An 18,820-nucleotide genomic window follows, 5' to 3' on the forward strand; every position below is an offset into this window, starting at 1 on the left:
GATCAGGGAACTATGATCCTGCATCCTCTAAGGTGTGGCCAAAAAAATAAAAAATAAATACAATATTTGAGAGCATCTGTTTCCAAGCAGCAAGTTGGATTTTTGCCAATCTGATAAAAGAAAAATAATTTGCACTTACTTTAGGAGTAATTTTGAAGAACTTTTCATACTAAGGGGTAAAATGAAAACTTTTCATATATTCTTATGAAACCCTCATATATTCATATGAGACCCTGGTATTTCCTCTCCTGTGAATTGTTTAACTGTGTGTTTATACACTTTGTACATTTAAAACCTTGATTGCTGGTCTTGGTTTTATTGATTTCTAGTATTTTCTCTGTATTGAAAGATTAGTGCTCATTTTGAGTATGAGTTACAACTTTCTTTTCCTGATTTTTCACTTTGCTTATCATGCTTTCTTCTGTGCATAAATTTTTAGAAACATTTTATGAGGTGAAATTATCAATTTTTTCTCATGTGGCTTCTAAATTTTCAATTGCAGTTAGAAAGGTCTTTCTTCCCATTATAGAGTTATGAAAGAACAGTCCCATGCTTTCTCCTAGTATTGGTGTATTTTTTCTGTTTAAATCTTTTCATCTATTTGGAGCTTGTCCTTTAGGGTGCAGTGTAAGGATGCAACTTTGGGGTACAGGTTTGGAGTCAGCATTTTTTGTTGTTCCAGATAACCATCGAGTTGTCTCGATACCTTTTCCTGACACACAAACGTTTTTAATTTTAATGAAGTCAACTTATTTTTGTTTGCTTGTGCTTTTTGTGTCATATCTAAGAAATATGTGCCTAATCTGAGGCCATGAAAATTTATCTGTATGTTTTCTTCTAAAAATTGTATAGGTCTTGCTCTTCTTATATTTAGGTCTTTGAACCATTTTGAGTTAAATTTTGTATGTACCAAGAGGTAGGGGGTTCCACGTTCATCCTTTTGCATGTGGCTGTCCAGTTGTCTTGGGGCTTCCCAGGTGGCTCAGTGGTCAAGAATCTGCCTGCCAAGGCAGGAGATGAGGGTTCGATCCCTGGGTCAGGAAGATTCCCTGAAGAAGGAAATGGCAACCCACTCCAGTATTCTTGCCTGGAGAATCCCTTGGACAGAGGAGCCTGGTGGGCTGTAGTCTTTGGGGTCTCTAAAGAGTCAGACATGGCCGAGCAACTGAGCACGCACACATGCGTCCAGTCGTCTTAAGACCGTTTGATGAAAGACTGTTCTCTCCCCGTTGAATGGTGTTGGTAACTTAATCAGAAATCAATTGACCATAGAAGTGTGGGTAAATTTCTGGACGCTCTATTAGATTCCATTGATCTGTATGTCTCACATCATTGACTGAATAGGTCATCTTTCCTACAACAAGCTGGGGCACCAACTTTATCATAGACTAAATCCCCATTTATGGTGGGGTCTATTTCTGGACTTTGTATTTTATTTCCCTGGTGTGTATGGTTTATTCCTGAGTCTATTTGACCCAAAAAAGATTTTAAGCCTGGGAGCCAAATGATCAGATTCACATTTTTAAAAGACCATCCAGGCTATTGGTGGGCAGAACAGATTTTAAAAAGGGAACAAGAAGGCAGAGTGACCACCCAGCAGGCTGTCACGGAGTCTCCAAAACAGAGGCAAAGAGGCCTGGCTAGATGGAGGTGGGTCGCTGAAGTGTTTTAGACTACAATGGCCACTCCTAACTTCCCCGCTTTCTGTTGCAGGGGCTGGAGGAAGAAGAAATCTGAGCTCAGAACTGATGCAGAAAATAGGGCTCGAGACACGATTCGGGAGGAATTCCAGAGCCTAGGGCCCATCAAGTATGTGATGCAGAGATCCTTGCTTGGGGTGGGAAGGGAACTGGGCACTAGACTTTCAGGAGAGCTACCTCTTGGGGACTGAGTCCAGAGGGAATTTCAAGGCCAAACGCCTGGGAGCCTGGAGAAGGAGGGTAGGGAGATGACTAATACCGTCAGCCTCTTGCCCTGGCACTGGGGTCGATACCCCGAGGACCAGCAAACCTCTAAGGCTTGGAGTGGGGACATGTCACCTTCCTGCCTAGTGCCCGCTTTCCCTCCTGGTCCCTGCCTCAGGTGGCTCCCAGCACCTCCTTCAGTGCATGTTAACGTGAAAATAACCAAGAGTCAGCAGGCCCACACACAGGTCTGACTCTGCTACTAACTTCCTGTGTGGCCTTGGGCAAAGCACTAAACCTTTCTGGGCGCTGCTTCCTGATCTGTGAAATGGGCACACTGGGTAGATATTTCCTCCAACATTTGGGGGGGGGGGGTCTCTCTTTTGCCTGTGTCTGCCCCTGTCTCCGTGTTTGTCGCTCTCCGTATCTGCCCCATTCTGGATATCTGACTGTTCCCCTCTTTCGCCTACCTCTCTGTTCCCGTCAGTTGCCTTTCTCTCTGGTTTTCTGACTCTGTTCGTGTCTCGCTTTCTTTCTCTCTCTGGATTGTCCCTAGGACCCTGGGAATGATATGACGTGTTTGCAGGGAGGCGGGCCTGATGCTTAGGAAGGATGCTGGGGGCACATGGAAGCCCCAGGAAAGGAACCGGTTACACCCCCCGCCCCTCACTCTCGGACCACCGAGGCAGTGAACCACTACTCCGGCTCTCAGAGGCAGGGCCTGGGCACAGCCACACCCACACCCAGTGGGCCCCTGCCCCAGGCCTTCCCTTGCTGCTGTCAGGCCAAAGCCCAGGGTCACCACGGTGTTCACATCTCTGCATCGCAGGTTTGCCGAACAGGCCGTGTTCATCCTTTTCTGCGTGTTCGCCATCCTCCTCTTCTCCCGGGACCCGAAGTTCATCCCTGGCTGGGCCAGCCTCTTCACCCCTGGGTGAGATTCTGGGGACCCGTGGGTTGGAGTCCAACAGCGGAGCCTCGGGGCTGGGCCGCCCGGAGCTAAGGAGGCAGAGCCGCTGGGGAGAGCTGGGCTAGGTTTCCACCTCTCATCCCGTGTGGTTATTACCAGTTCCTTCTTTTGCTCTCAAAAGAGCTTAGGTTTGGGTGATAAAATATCTGGGTTCTTGTGTGATAAGAGCTCTGCCTTTGGAATCAGACAAAACTGGGTTCAAATGCCAGTTCCGCCACCACAAACTGTGCAACCCTGAGCACGTGGTTCATTCAATCATTCCATTATTCAGTCAATCAGTCAACTTTTATTGAGCACCTATTAGGTGCGCAGCTGCCCCACGGCATGTGGGATATTCCTGTACTGCGATGGAACACGTGTCCCCTGCAGGTGAATTCTTAACCACTGGACCACCAGGAAAGTCCCAAAAACTTGCTTTTTTTTTTGTTTGTTTTAGTTTACAAGGTATCTCAGTTGCATTTCCGTGTCAAACATAACAGTTGATGTTATTTATCTTTTTTTTAAACAAGCAAGGGGTACTTCATTATACATATGCTAATACACAATTTATTTAAACTTGTCCCTACTAAAAATACCCCCCCCCTTTTTTTTTGTTCTTATCAGTAATGAACATCCTGGTATATAATCTGTGTATAAGAGCCCAGTCATTCCCTGAAGATAAATTCCTAGATGTACAACAACTGGATCAAGGGGTATTCACACATAAAGTTTTGAAACGTACTGCCAGCTCCCCCTTCAGAAAGTTTATTTTCCCACCAATAGCCTGTGTTTCTCAACATCCCCATTAGATATTGTCCGCCTTTTCACGTTATACTTGTCTGTTAGCACGTGTTTTCATCTGTGTTTCTCTATTACATTGATACTGACCATCTTTCCCAGTTTCTTGGCCATTTGAATACTCTTCTTCCCAAATGTGTGGGCTGAAAGCGCCTTTGTTGGCATTTGGCTCTGTGCTTTATTGAACTCAGAGCCAGAAATATCTGAGTTCAAAGTCATCTCTTCTACAGACCATGGTCTGGCCCTGAGCAAGTTGCCGCTGTTCTCTGAGACTCAGATTCCTTATTTGAAAGGGAAGATACCTGTGCCTGAGGACTGTCTCTGAGACTTCGGTGGGGTTGATATCCCCACCGGACCATTGTGGATTCTTGGAAGGTGGCAGGGAGGTTTCGAGGGGCTGTGAGGTGGGCTCTGCTGGTGTGAGCTGCATCTCTGGGTTGCATCTTTGTGTGCTAAGCTGCGCACCCCAGGAGGAGTGCAAACAGGAGCTGAACAAATACACTCAGGGCTTCACAGGAGCCCCAGTTATAGTGATGCATAGGGGTTCCACAGACTCCAGCCTTCTGCGGCTCTCAGATTCTCCCCTCCTTGATCAAATCCCTCTTCCTAGGGTCCTTGAAGTGGGAGGATAAACATTGGTTTGGCTCCAGCAGAGTCTAAACGCCCCAGGGAGCTGTGGATAAAGTGCTTTCGCATCCACGGGCGGCTCGCGTCTCTGCCGAGCGCAGTGCAGAACAATCGTTGGCCTCCAACAGCGTCCCCTCCCAGTGGGCCTAAGCCCCTGCCACAGATCCTCAGCTGCAGAGCTGCTAAGCCTTGGCCTGCTGAGATGCCTTGTCCTTGCAGGTTTATTTCTGACGCTGTCACCGGCGTGTCCGTTGTCACCATCTTGTTCTTCTTCCCGTCACAAAAGCCGTCCCTCAAGTGGTGGTTTGACTTTAAAGGTAAGGTGGGCAAGGCCGGGGCATCAGTGGCCTGGAGCGTGGTGGTCAGTGGCCTGAAGGGGGGGCCCTCCTGAGACTGACAGCCCCGTTGTCCAAACACACAATCCCACTGCTTCCCTCTCCCTGTCTGAGCTTTTAGCAGGTCTGAGTACAGAGGTGCCAGAGGTGACAGTCCAAGGCAAGGGTTAGCAGTTAGAGTCTCTGGGTCAAACCCAGCTGGTGGCTGTTTCTGTACAGTCCCTGAACTCAGAATAATGGCTTTCACATTTTTTAAATGGTTGAAAAGAATAAATATATGTATATGTATATCTCTGACTCGTCAACATGACATGAAATTCAAATGTCGGTGTCCACAAATAAAATCTTTATTTCTTGAAGAAGAAATTTGTGGACATCTATTTTCTTTAGTCGTGTAAGTGCCTCTACAATAGCCTCGGCTCTGCCCAGAAAAACTCTGGGCCCAAAGCAACAGCCTAAGGAGCCAGAGATGGAAATCTGCTGGATTCTAGACGGAGAGGAAGCAGGGGATTGTGGCAAACCTAGACCCAGGCGTTCAATTCCAGCCTCAGGAAATCACTGAGCACCCAAACCAACGCGTCTGTAAGCTGGCCTTCAGATCTCCAGATTATGACCCCACTGGGATTTCACCTGGTGTCTGCAGAAGAAGGCGCCAATACTTGCTCCCGGTGACAGAGGCCGCGGCTGGCCCATCACCCTCCGAGGCTGTGGGATGAGCTCTGGGCCAGAGGTCAGGAAATAGGGGTTGTGATCTAACCCTTACTGCTGGAGGAAGAAAAGCGTATTCCAGCGGCAGCTCCAGTTTCCAGGAGGAGTGGAGGTTTGCACGTGTGGAGTATACTCTGGCAGAGGTGGACCCCAAGCCTGGGGTCAGGTGGCTTAGACTGTGGGCTTTGAGGCTCTGCCACTGAACAGGAGTCAGTTGTTCTCTTCCTCCCTGCTTCTCTGTCTTGCTTCCAGCTGGCTTTCCTCACCATCCACTCCCTGTATCATTTCTTGATCTGTTCAGAGTTTCTTGGTAGCTCAGATGGTAGAGAATCCGCCTACAGTTCAGGAGACCCAGGTTCGATCCCTGGGTTGGGAAGATCCCCTGGAAAAAAGGGGATGGCAACCCACTCCAGTATTCTTGCCTGGAGAATTCCATGGACAGAGGAGCCTGGTAGGCTACAGTCCATGGGGTCCCAAAGAGTTGGACACGACTGATTGTCTAACACTTTCACTTTTTTAAAACTTTTTTGTTTTCAGAGTTTCTCCTGTTTCTGAGCTTTGGCATTCTACTCATTAGCGTTCCTGCCTAACTCTAGCTTCTGTTCCCCGGTAGAGTGGTCCCCTCAGAACACCCTCTCCCACACAGTACCCACTCCCACTGCTCTACTTCCTGCCCCCGGTTTCTGTCCCTCGAAGCATCAAGTCCCACACACTTTCTGCTACTCTCCTAAAGCGTTGACTCCAGTACTCAACACCCATGCCTTCCACACGGCCTCAGAGAGTGGTCCGTCAGTGCTCATGGAGAGAAAGTGACTTGATTAAGGTTACACCGCCAGTTAAAAAGAGACGGGAGGTGGACCCCAGACATCCAAGCCAAGCTGGGCTTTCTTCCTCTTGCCCACTGTCTCCCGTTCCTCTGCGGGTCTGAGTGGTACTTGCAGCTCCTTTATGACGGCTCCCCCAGCACTGAGGCTCCGCCTGCTGGGTGCCGTGCACTGTGCTTGTGGCTGGTGATGGCGATGTGGGTGATGATGAAGAGGGGGAGGAAGGCGAGGGGGAGGCTGCTGTGGATGGTGTTGTTGAAGTGGAGAAAGAGGATGACTGTGATGTGGGAGGTGATGATCGCTTCTGCTCCCTCTCTGCCCAACAGGCTCTTCCTCCAGACATCCGAATGGCTCACTCCATCACTCTCCCCAGACTCTGCCCTAAGGTCACCTCTCCAGAGAAGCCTCCTCTGACTACACCATCTAGAAAAGCGCTCCTCCTCTGCACTCTCAGTCTCTTTCCTATATTTTCTTTTTTTTTTTCCCATAGCACATAAAATTTCCCAACATGATACATTCATTGATTTATCACCTGCCTTACTTACTGGGATGTAAGTTTTCCAACAGGAGGGTTTTTGTTTTTTTTCCTGTGTTGGCCACTTCCATATCCTCAGGGGCTAGGGTAGGTCCCCAGTATACACTTGCTAATGGAATGGCCAAGGACTCGCTCCGGCCCACACCCTGTGCTGAGCCCGTTGCACACACGGCCCAGGTCATCGTCCAAATTGGTCTCCAGGGAGGTACTGCTGCTCCCTTTGGCAGATGAGAACTCTGAAGCTCAGAGAGGTAGAGGCATTTGGCTCAAGTCACACAGCTGAATGGCAGAGCCAGGACTGAATTCTAGTTCAACCTCAAAGTCTGTGCCTTCAGCTCCTGCTCTAGAAGGCAGAGAGTATAACGTAGAGCCAGAAGTGAGAAATTCAGTCAAAGGCTGCGTTTATAAGAAATAGTGCCAAGGGCATGGTTGGGTGGGAAGATAATAAAGGCAGTAACAGCTGACATTAATTGACTTCACCATATGGTGAGCAGTTTTATAAACTCTCACCACTTAACTCACTTAACCTCATTATCTTAACTCCCTTAAACTCATCCTCAGGGCCTCCTCCCTCTGCTTGTACAACCCTTACCTTCTAAGTGGGTCACTTTTTCAGACCTTGGGTGCCTCTTTAGTGAAATACTATTTTATCATCTAAAGGCCAAGAGCTGGGCCACCTGATAACTCCAGCTGCCTCTTCTAGCTCTGGGCTTACTCATACTTGGGTTTGGCCGATGAATCCGCTGGCGGTGTGTGACATCAGGACCACATGTATACACCCATGGGCTGCGTGCATCTCATATGTGCTAAGTCGCTTCAGTCATGTCCGACTCTTGTGACCCCATGGACTGTTTAGTAGAGGGGCTTTATTAAGTAGCTTTGGGTTGTCTTTATTATCCAGTTAGAAACTTTTGTTTTAGATAACCATGCTACAAAATTTTGAAAAACACCAAAAAGGGGAAACAAAAATATCAAAGAGTGTTTAACCAGGGACTGTCCTGGCAGCGGGGAACCTTGAATGGGTCAGACCCATCCTCCTCCAGGGAGGCTGCTGGCAGCCCGCAGTGAGAAGGCCCGGTTCCAGGGAGCTTACTCGGTGCCAGGCACTGGGCTCCGTGTGTTGTATTTATCATCTGACAAGTGTTTATGGGGTGACTTCCAGGTGCCAGGCAGCTGGGAACTGAACCGAAATGTCCCTCTGCCCACAGCTCCATCACTGCCTCATCAGTGCCCACAAGGACCTACCAGCTTCCGTTATTGTGTCAGGGGTCAGCTGAGGATATGGGGGCTCTGAGAGGCAAGGTCATGTTCCAGGGACCCGCAGCGAACCAAAGACCCGGAGGATGTTCTCAGTGCAGGGATGACAAACTACCACCCGTGGGCCAAATCTGGCTGCCACCCGCTTTGAAAATAGAATTTCGTGGAGACGCGGCCCTGTCCATGTGTGTCTGCCGTCTCTGTGGCTGCTTCCATGCTTCCGTGGCAGCCTGACTGCAACAGAGACCTGCAGAGCCTGAATTAGTGCCTCTCCAGCCCTTTACTAGAGAAGGCAATAGCACCCCACTCCAGTACTCTTGCCTGGAGAATCCCATGGACGGAGGAGCCTAGTGGGCTGCAGTCCATGGGGTCGCTGAGAGTTGGACACGACTCAGTGACTTCACTTTCAGTTTTCACTTTCATGCATTGGAGAAGGAAACGGCAAGCCACTCCAGTGTTCTTGCCTGGAGAATCCCAGGGACAGCGGAGCCTGGTGGGCTGCCGACTATGGGGTCGCACAGAGTCGGACACGGCTGAAGTGACTTAGCAGCAGCAGCAGCCACCCCTTTACAACAGACGTTCACCAGCCCCTTGTTCTATCCGCTGCAGACATCCCTGCTTTTGAAGAAATACAATTTGCCTCATGATTCCAGGGACCAGACATTCCCTCGGTTTCTACTATCCTGAATTTCCTTCCTCTTTTTTTCTCCTCTCTGTACACGTTCAGTTACAAAGAGGACGTTCTCTCGTGTAAACGAGGGTGAAAGTAACACTTACTCAGAAGGGCTGTTAGGAACTGAAAGGATGTTCTGCATGTGAACTGTGCAATTCCAGAAGATTCTGAGTAGAGCAAATGCCCTGTCATGATGCTTCTGTTTTTTTTCCCTGAAACTCCTGAATGGGATGCTGAAGCCAGACTGTGGCTTCCTGGAGACCCCTGCGTGTCCCCACGGAGACGGGGCTCCAGGGGCTGATGTTCCCTCCTCCGGTTGAGGGTCCTGAGAGTGTGTCGGGTCCCTTCCCTGCCTGGGGTGGGGGTGTGGTGGGAGGAGCTGGGTATCCCCTCCCAAGCTGAGTGTCTTCTCTCCGCCCAGCTCCCAACACAGAGACAGTGCCCTTGCTGACGTGGAAGAGGGCCCAGGACACGGTGCCCTGGAACATCATCCTTCTCCTGGGAGGGGGCTTTGCCATGGCCAAAGGCTGCGAGGTAAGAGGGGTATGCGGCAGGCAGCTCGGGGAGGTGAGCACCCATCCTGGGGCAGCTGCAGGCGTGGGACAGAGCGAGCCCCACCGGCCGCACAGATGCCCCATCTCCCACGTGGGGGTGATCACAGCTCCCTGCTGTGCCTGGTGCTGCCCAGAGAAAGAGGAAAATGGTACAGTGTGGGACCTCAAGGAGCTGGCAGTGAGTATTGTGCCAGTACTGCTAATACTAATATCATGACCCGAGGGTCCTATGTGAACAGAGGACGCACCCTAGCAGGCTGACCCTGCTACAGGCACTGTTTAACATGCTCTACACATATTAGTGTATTTAAACCTCCCAGCAAGCCTATGAGGTAGATGCCACCATTATCCCCATTCTGTAGATTAGGAAACTGAGGCACAGAGAGGTAAAGTAACTTGCCTAAGGCCACACAGCTATGTCCTCAGGATTAGAGGCCAAGTAGTTTGGCTCTAGAGCCCAGATATTATGAATATTAACTACTTGGTGTTACTATTAATGCACGGACTGTAGCCTACCAGGCTCCTCTGTCCATGGGATTTTCCAGGCAAGGGTACTGGAGTGGGTTGCTATTTCCTTCTCCAGGGGATATTCCCAACCCAGGGATCGAACTTAGGTCTCCCGCATTGCAGGCAGACACTTTACCATCTGAGCCACCGGCCTTAGCTGTGTCACACAGGATCTTCCATGGCAGCACACCAATTCTCTAAATGTGGCACACGGGCTCCAGAGCATGAGGGAACACAGCCCAGAGGGGGCAGAGCTGGGATTTGAACTTGTCAGACTCCTCTCACTACTGCCTCTTGCTTGGGACATAGCAGGGAAGGCTTCCAGGAGGAAGTGGCATGTTACCCAGGTCTTAGAAGGCCGTGCAGGGCAAAAGTGGAAAGCATGGGCAGTGGACTCAGACCACCTGGGTTGGAGTCAGTCCTCCACCTCTGAGCTGTGTGCCTCCATTTCCTAATCTGTAAAATGGGCACAGTAATGGTGCCCATCGAGTAGAGTTGTGACAATTACTAAGTGGGGAAAAGTGGAGGTTCTTGCCCTGAGCAACTCGGTGGAAATGGTGCCATTTAATAAGAGGACATGGCCCTTGCCTCACCCTGAGCCTGACCCGCACCCCAGAGGCTTCTCTGTGCTCAGAGTGGTGGACAAAGCCTGGCTCGCAGTGGGGGCTGGGCTGCAGGACCGCTAAGCAGGCTGGGGAGGCCAGTCTGGCTCCCAGCCCAGGCTTGGGCAGCCGGCCGGGGTTTCTGTGCAATAAAGACTTTGTGTGACAGCGGCCCCCTCCCCCAACCCCTGCTCACACCATCCCCTCCCCAGGCAGCCTGTCCCAGGAGGGACCAGAGTGCTCATGGCACGTCCTGTTTCGCAGCCCCGGCCCAGTGCCCTCGCCAGGTCACCGCCAGGCCTCCCGGGGCTTGGAGGCCCTCGGACCAGGCCCACAGGGAGCCTGGATGTGTAGATGCCCACCTGCTGGTTCTGACGGGCTGGAAGCAGACCCCAGTGCTTGCGCTGAGCTTGAGTAACTTGCTTAAACCTGCCTGATGCTCTCGCCAGTCTCCTCCTGCTGCAAAGCTGTCCATGCCTCCCGCACATAGTTAGACTCTAGTCTGAAGGTTTGCCTGGACCTCCAGACAACAGCCCCGCCCCCAGCCCCCTGTCCATGCCTCCCCCACCTAGTTAGACTCTAGTCTGAAAGTTTGCCTGGACCTCCAGACAACAGCCCCCGCCCATCACCCCGACATCAGCTCTTATCTCTCTCCCCTCAGGGCTCCTCTCCAGCCCCACTGGCCTGCTCCTTGGCCACACTAAACTCATTTGCACCCCCAGGACCTTTGCACCTGCTTCCTCTCTGCTGAATGCTCTCCCCTGAGATCTCTGAGTCCTTACCCTCAGGTCTCGGCTTCAAGGTCACCTCCCCAGAGAAACCCTCTCCGGCACCATATCTAAGGTAGCCTCTGCCCGACGCACAGCCCCCCTCTCTCTTATCACCCTGAGTACTTCCTGTAGCCATAGCTACCCCTCAGGCTGTGGGCTTCCCTGGTGGCTCAGTGGTAAACGATCTGGCTGCCAGTGCAGGAGGTTCAGGTTCACTCCCTGGGTTGGGAAGACCACCCCCCACCCTGGAGAAGGAAATGGCAACCCACGCCAGGATTCTCGCCTGGGAAATCCCACTGACAGTGGAGCCTGGAAAACTGCAGTTCACGGGGGTCACAAAAGAGTCGGACCCGACTTAGCAACTAAATAGCAAACAACAACCCATCCCCCCACCCCCCGCAGGAAATCCTGTTCATTTGTTTATTGGTGTCTGTCTTACTAGAATGTAAGCTCCATGAGGGCAAGGACCATATCTGTCTTCTCCATCGCTCTTCTAGGCATCTAGAAAAGTCCTGGTACTTTACATGCTCTCTCAGTAAGCATCTGTTGACCATGACCTGTAGAATGGGATGTTCTGAGGACGGATGACATGACGGACGGCAAGTACCTGGCGGGCGGCTAACGCAGAGGGCTCACCACTTTTATTGTTGTTACAGTTTTACTGTCTCATGAATTAAGAATTGGTCTAATTCTGGCACCTTCCTGCATATCTCGTTTAATCTCTCTCTACAACAATCGACAAATATATTCAGGTGATGCAAGTTGGTATTAAATCAGGGTGGAACAGACCCTATCAGTTCATTCAGTCGCTCAGTCATGTCCGACTCTTTGCAATCCCACGATCCGCAACACGCCAAGCCTCCCTGTCCATCACCAACTCGCAGAGTCCACCCAAACCCATGTCCACTGTGTCGGTGATGCCATCCAACCATCTCATCCTCTGTCGTCCCCTTCTCCTCCTGCACTCAATCTTTCCAAGCATCAGGGTCTTTTCAAATGAGTCAACTCTTCACATCAGGTGGCCAAAGTATTGGAGTTTCAGCTTCAACATCAGTCCTTTCAATGAACACCCGGGACTGATCTCCTTTAGAGTGGACTGGTTGGATCTCCTTGCAGTCCAAGGGACTCTCAAGAGTCTTCTCCAACACCACAGTTCAAAAGCATCAATTCTTCGGCACTCAGCTTTCTTCACAGTCTAACTCTCACATCCATACATGACCGCTGGAAAAACCATAGCCTTGACTAGACGGACCTTTGTTGACAAAGTAATATCTCTGCTTTTTAATATGCTGTCTAGGTTGGTCATAACTTTCCTTCCAAGGAGTAAGCGTCTTTTAATTTCATGGCTGCAGTCACCATCTGCAGTGATTTTGGAGCCCCCCAAAATAAAGTGGACACTGTTTCCACTGTTTCCCCATCTATTTCCCATGAAGTGATGGGACCAGATGCCATGATCTTAGTTTTCTGAATGTTGAGCTTTAAGCCAACTTTTTCACTCTCCTTTTTCACTTTCATCAAGAGGCTCTTTAGTTCTTCTTCACTTTCTGCCATAAGGGTGGTGTCATCTGCATATCTGAGGTTATTGATATTTCTCCTGGCAATCCTGATTCCAGCTTGTGCTTCTTCCAGCCCAGCATTTCTCATGATGTACTCTGCATATAAGTTAAATAAGCAGGGTGACAATATACAGCCTTGACATACTCCTTTTCCTATTTGGAACCAGTCTGTTGTTCCATGTCCAGGTCTAACTGTTGCTTCCTGACCTGCATACAGGTTTCTCAAGAGGCAGGTCAGGTAGTCTGGTATTCCCATCTCTTTCAGAATTTTCCACAGTTTATTGTGATCCACACAGTCAAAGGCTTTGGCGTAGTCAATAAAGCAGAAATAGATGTTTTTTCTGAAACTCTCTTGCTTTTCCGATGATCCAGCAGATGTTGGCAATTTGATCTCTGGTTACTCTGCCTTTTCTAAAACCAGATTGAACATCTGGAAGTTCATGGTTCATGTATTGCTGAAGCCTGGCTTGGAGAATTTTAAGCATCACTTTACTAGGGTGTGAGATGAGTGCAATTGTGCGGTAGTCTGAGCATTCTTTGCCATTGCCTTTCTTTGGGATTGGAATGAAAAGTGACCTTTTCCAGTCCTGTGGCCACTGCCGAGTTAGACCCTATAGGCAAGTAGAAACGTGTATTCTCCTGAATCCCTCATTTTCTGCTGGAGAGTTGTTATTATTGCTGTTCTTACTGTTCTTATCATTTTATTGGAGAGGTAGCATTATGAAGTAAGAACCAGATTCTGAGCACAAAATTCCAAACTCATTTCACTTATTTGAGCATATCACAACCTCTTTGTGCCTCAGTTTCTTCAACCATAAGATATGGATGACTGTACTACTTCATCCCTGCCAGGCGGCGCAGTGGTGAAGAATCTGCCTGCCGATTTAGGAGATGCAGAAGACACAGGTTTGTTCCCTGGAGAAGGGCACGGCAGCCACTCCAGTGTTCTTGCCTGGAGAATCCCATGGACAGGAGAGGCTGGCGGGCTACAGTCCATGGGGTCACAAACAGTTGGAACAACTGGGCACGCAGACACCCACATCACCACTCCTTCATGGAGCTGTTCTGAGGATTAATAAGTTAATGTTAGCAAAGTACTGAGGAGAGTTCTCAGCATAGAATAAGCACTGTATTAAGTGTTTGTTAAATTAAATAAGTAATATAAGCCCTGTTTGGTACTTTTATATATAGGAATTATTTTTACCTGTACTTTGAAGAAAGCAAGGAGCAGAGACATTAATTAGTTTGCCCAATGCCACACAGCCTGTAAGCAGTACAGTGGTTTGAAGGCTCAGGCATGTGCATGAAGTCTTTTCTTCTTTTCCTTTAATCAAGTTCACTGGCTCTCTCCACTTAAGAATTCTATTTTTTTAGTATCAGTCTTCTGTAAAATATTTATTTTGTTACTTTACTGATTTGTTTCATTTGGCCACATTGGGTTTTGGTTGTAGCATGCAGGGTCTTTAGTTGTATCTTAACTGCAGTACCAGCAGGGAAGTCCCTACCTGAGAATTATTACATCGAGTTGTGCACACATGGCTGAGCCTACTGTCTTTATGAGGCCTTTAAAGAGATTTTTCAAGGGTTTTCTATGGAGATTTCAACCTGAAACATTTCATTTCTACCATAACATCTTCCTTTAAGATCTGCTCCTTCTGTATATCAGTGAAATCAGGAAGAAAAGACCTCATCGAAGTGAGAAAGGAGGAGAAAGAGGGGTCACCATCCTGCCAGCTCTGCCTTCCCCTCTCATGCTGCATCAGTGGCCTGAGGCACCTCTTGGCACCCCTGGGGGCTGTAAGGAACAGTTTGACAACCACTACTCAAGGCAGTTTCTTGAGTGTCCCACCACCACTGGTATCTCGTGACTGGATGCCACTAATGGCCAATGGCATGTTTGGGGCACTTACCTGGTACCCAAGCATTTTTATAAGAACTTTAGAGATTAGTTCCTTTTCTCCCAGCCATAACCCCCTAAGTGAGAGTTGTTCAGTCGTGTCCGACTCTTTGCGACCCCATGGACTGTACAGTTCATGGAATTCTCCAGGCCAGAATACTGAAGTGGGTAGCCTTTCCCTTCTCCAGGGGATCTTTCCCAACCCAGGAATCAAACCCAGGTCTCCCGCATTGCAGGCGGATTCTTTACCAACTGAGCCACAAGGGAAGCCCAAATGTTGAAGAACAGCTGCCCAATGTGGGGCTTGAACCCACAGCGCTGGGATCAGGACTCCCACGCTCTACCAGCTGAACTAGCCGGGAGAGTCTGGAACCCCGAGGACAAGCACTGCCGCATCTCAGTTTACAGATAAGGACCTGAGGCACAGAAAGGCTTAGTTACTTGCCAAGGAAGACGCAGCAGAATGGATGAAGGTGGGGGAACAAGCCTCATCTGATTCCAGAGCCCTTTCTCCTCACCTCCTGGGCATGCCGCCTCTGCCCTTTCGAGTTGCTGGTCCTGGAGTCCCTGGGGAAACCTTGTGGCTGTGTGTTTCCATGGAAACAGAGCTTCTGATTCCTAAGGGAACAGGAAAGGGCAGGTGAAGCCCCTTGAGTTCCCCCCGAGAGCCCCTGGTTGTGCGGGGGGGGGGGGGTGGTCTTCTCTCTCACAAAGCTGCCAGACCTCCCTCCGGCTACGGAAACTGAGCCAAGGCTCCTGAGTGGCCGTGGGGAGGTTGGCTGGAAGCCTGGCACCCAGAGGCCCGGCTATGGGGAAGCTCTTGGCTCCTCATTCATCCAAGTCATTAATATTCCCTCTTCCCAGCCCTTCTCCATTTAATTGCACACACTGCCGTCGGTCTCTCTGCCAGAGCCGTGGCCTCTGAGAAAAACCAGTGGCCCCATTTTTCCCTGCAGGGTTCCCTGCTCCAGAGGAGCAGCCAGGGTCTGGACTCTGCCGTACACTATAATTTCTAGGTTGTCAAACAGTGCCGGTGTGAAAGAAGAACCTTACTTTTCATAAGGTCTCTTCTAGGGAATTATCTTTAAGCATTTATTATTCATTCCTTGACGATAACTTTTAAGTCATGGTGTAGGGACAAATAAAATAATTTATTTTATTTGTATCAAAACAGTATACTATATTCTAGAATCCACGGTGAAAGCTTAGTTTTGGATAAACAGCAAATTTTCTATTCAGCACAGAAGAAATGCATACCTGTTCTCTGATAAAGCAAAGTGTGTTAGTACCAAAAGATATTGCACTGATAAAAGGGCTGTGGTAGACACACACTTGGCTAAGTGTTAGGGGTCTAACCCAACCCCGGCCTTGATCTGCTCCTAAGCCTACAACTGCTTTATCTTTGTCAACAAAGCGACCTACAGGTGGCGCCCCTGTAGCCTTATTGCTATATTGCCGCGTGGCACCACCAGGGGGCAGCATCGAGCACAATTTTACATCCGTTTTCCTGCTTTGGGGATTTAACGAAGGTGCATTGGATTCTGGGTTATTAAGGATACATTTGAAGCCTGGAGGGCAGAAGGGGGAGAGTATCATTATGAAATACCCGCAAGTAGAGTAATTCCTGGAGAAGTCAGCAGAGAGAGAGCTTGGAGATAATTCTGCAGCATTGATGGCAGGTGGAGTCTGGAGTCAGAGAGACGACAATCGACCTTGTCTTTACTGCCCTGGAGAGCTGTGGTCAGCTCTAGGCACTGCCCTTCATTAAGAGGTGCAGTGACAGTCTGGTGTGTCCACTAGAGAGTACGTGGTGACAGGGCGCTTTGCAGAAGAATGTTAGTATACTGACTCTGTGGCTCTGAGTGCAAACCACATCTTAGTATTTTGGGGACACTGAGCAAGTCACAAAAACTTCGCCAAGTTAGGATTCCTTCTCTGTAACACAGGAAGGAATATTTACCTTGCTGAACGGTTGGTGATTCTTATGCTAATGAGTAAGATACAAATAATAAAGGTAGTGTTTGTGTACCATCATAGTAATAATCATCATAAATATCTTTATTGTTGGGAATCCTATTCATTGTGCTGGGCTTCCCTGGTGGCTTGGTGGTAAAGAATGTGCCTGCAGTGCAGGAGACCTGGGTTCACTCCTTGAGCTGGGGAGATCCCCTGGGGAAGGAAACAGCAACCTGCTCCAGTTTCCTTGCCTGGAGAGTCCCATGGACAGAGGAGCCTAGTGGGCTATAGTCTGGGGTTGCAAAGAGTGAGACATGACTTAGCAACTGAGCACTCACACATTCATTGTGTTGTATTTGACCTCCAGCTGATGCATGTTTTCTATTATATATGATATATATATCATATATATTATATATTTAATATGTACTGATACATAATAATTATAAAATTTAATAATGAATACTTTGTATAAATATGTTAATATTTTGGGAAGTGATAGCTATCACTGAGGAATGAGAAGATTTAACATGGAGGTTCCAGTGCCCCCCTCCCACTCAGATGAGGGCTACCCAAACCAAATGAACTACTGGGAGAACCACATGGGTTATTTGAAGGATCCAGGGGGTTGGGCTCTGGGCCTGTGGAGTATGGAGTAGAGAGCAGCTCGGGAAGCAGAGAGGCTGATTGAATATGTGACCTTGGGCAGCTGACCTACCCTCTCTGAACCTCAGTCAACCTGTATGTGAAAGAGTGTTGTTGTCACTCTGAGCCAATCCTAACCCCCTCCCACGTGGCCCAGGCTTGGGGGTGGCAGGCGGCGGTAGGCTGGGTGTAAAGAGGTGCTCTCGCTTCCTCCCTCCGCAGGAGTCGGGGCTGTCGGCGTGGATCGGCGGGCGGCTGCACCCCCTGGAGAGCGTGCCCCCGGTGCTGGCTGTGCTGCTTATCACTGTGGTGGTCGCCTTCTTCACCGAGTTCGCCAGCAACACAGCCACGATCATCATCTTTCTGCCCGTCCTGGCGGAGCTGGTGAGGGTCCTTACAGGGTCCTGGGATGGGAGGGCAACAGCCCCCCCTCAACACAGGTTCACCAGTCTCTTCCTTGATCCTGGGAGCTCCACGGGGGCCACAGTTGTCATCATTCTTGTTCAAAATGCATAAAAGTGTCAGAACCATGATTTTTTTAATACTCTCTTTTTTTTTTCTCTAAGAAATGCATAAACAGTAAATATTTTCAAAGCACACCAGAGGGCCTCCTTTGGGAAAAGCAACCCGTGGTGACATAAGGAGTTTTCTAGGAAAACAGAAATGACCAAATATGGACTAAGAAGAAGTAGAAAATCTGTGTAGACAGATAATGATACCAGAAATTCTAGCGGTAGGCAAAGCTCTAGCTTCCCTTTAAAGCAGAGTTTCTCAGCACTATGGACACTTGGGGCCGGAGAATTCTGTTATGTGAAGCTCTGCCCTGTACGATGTTTAGCAGCATCCCTGCTCTCTACCTACTTGTTTGGACCATTTGAGAAGGACCAGGCAGAGGGCATGAGGTTTTAGAATTGTGATTCTCAATATGTGGTCCCAGCACATTTTCAAAATTCTCAAAATGTGGACCAGCAGCGTCAGCATCATCTGGGATCTTGTCAGAAATGCAAATTCTTGCCACCACCAGCCTCCCACCCGCCCCCAGCCGAAACAAACCCCACACATGCTGACTCAGCAACTCTGTGAGAGATGGGGCCACCAGCCCTCCAGGTGACTCTGATATGCACTCAAGGTGGAGAGGGAGTGTTCTAGAATAATTTCCCCTGCCCATCCTCCCTGATAAACCTGCGCGGGACCTTGGAACGTTGCTAACCTAGGAACGTTCTCTCTTGTCTCCCTCTGTATGGTTCTCTTCTTGTCTGTGTGTCTCTCCTTCGGCCTGCGTGTCTGTATTTCTGGCTGCGTTTCTCTCTGCGTGTCTTTAAATTCATCTTCTCGCTTGTTTCACTTGTTCTCTGTCCCTCCACGCATCCCTCTCCGGACATCTCTGGCTCTTTTCTCGTCTCTCCATCTGTCGCCGTGTCCCTTGCTTTCCTCCTGTCTCCACCTCGCGTGTGGTTTCTCTGTCTTTCTCTGTTTCGGTCTCGCCCCTGACTGCTGGGCCCAGGCCATCCGTCTGCGGGTGCACCCCCTGTACCTGATGATCCCTGGCACCGTCGGCTGCTCCTACGCCTTCATGCTCCCAGTCTCGACGCCCCCCAACTCGATCGCCTTTGCCTCCGGACACTTGCTGGTCAAAGACATGGTGAGTGCAGGCGTATTCCAGCAGAGGCCCCGAACAGTGGGCGGACCATGGGCGGGCAAGGGACCAGGCAGGACTCCTGCT

At 49.5% G+C, this 18,820-nt stretch overlaps 1 protein-coding gene across 1 annotated transcript in view; it reads left to right on the top strand.

Moving 5' to 3' along the window:
* Positions 1–18,820, top strand: part of SLC13A3 (solute carrier family 13 member 3) — an 84,216-nt gene that overhangs the window by 61,980 nt on the left and 3,416 nt on the right. The window contains exons 7-12 of the mRNA XM_040248201.1: positions 1,714–1,809; positions 2,734–2,838; positions 4,498–4,595; positions 9,032–9,144; positions 17,320–17,481; positions 18,602–18,739. Coding sequence (XP_040104135.1) covers positions 1,714–1,809; positions 2,734–2,838; positions 4,498–4,595; positions 9,032–9,144; positions 17,320–17,481; positions 18,602–18,739 — 712 coding nt within the window. The remainder of the gene's footprint in view (positions 1–1,713; positions 1,810–2,733; positions 2,839–4,497; positions 4,596–9,031; positions 9,145–17,319; positions 17,482–18,601; positions 18,740–18,820) is intronic.

The sequence above is a fragment of the Oryx dammah genome, unplaced genomic scaffold (genome assembly GCF_014754425.2).
Source record: "Oryx dammah isolate SB20612 unplaced genomic scaffold, SCBI_Odam_1.1 HiC_scaffold_10, whole genome shotgun sequence".
Taxonomy (NCBI): domain Eukaryota; kingdom Metazoa; phylum Chordata; class Mammalia; order Artiodactyla; family Bovidae; genus Oryx; species Oryx dammah.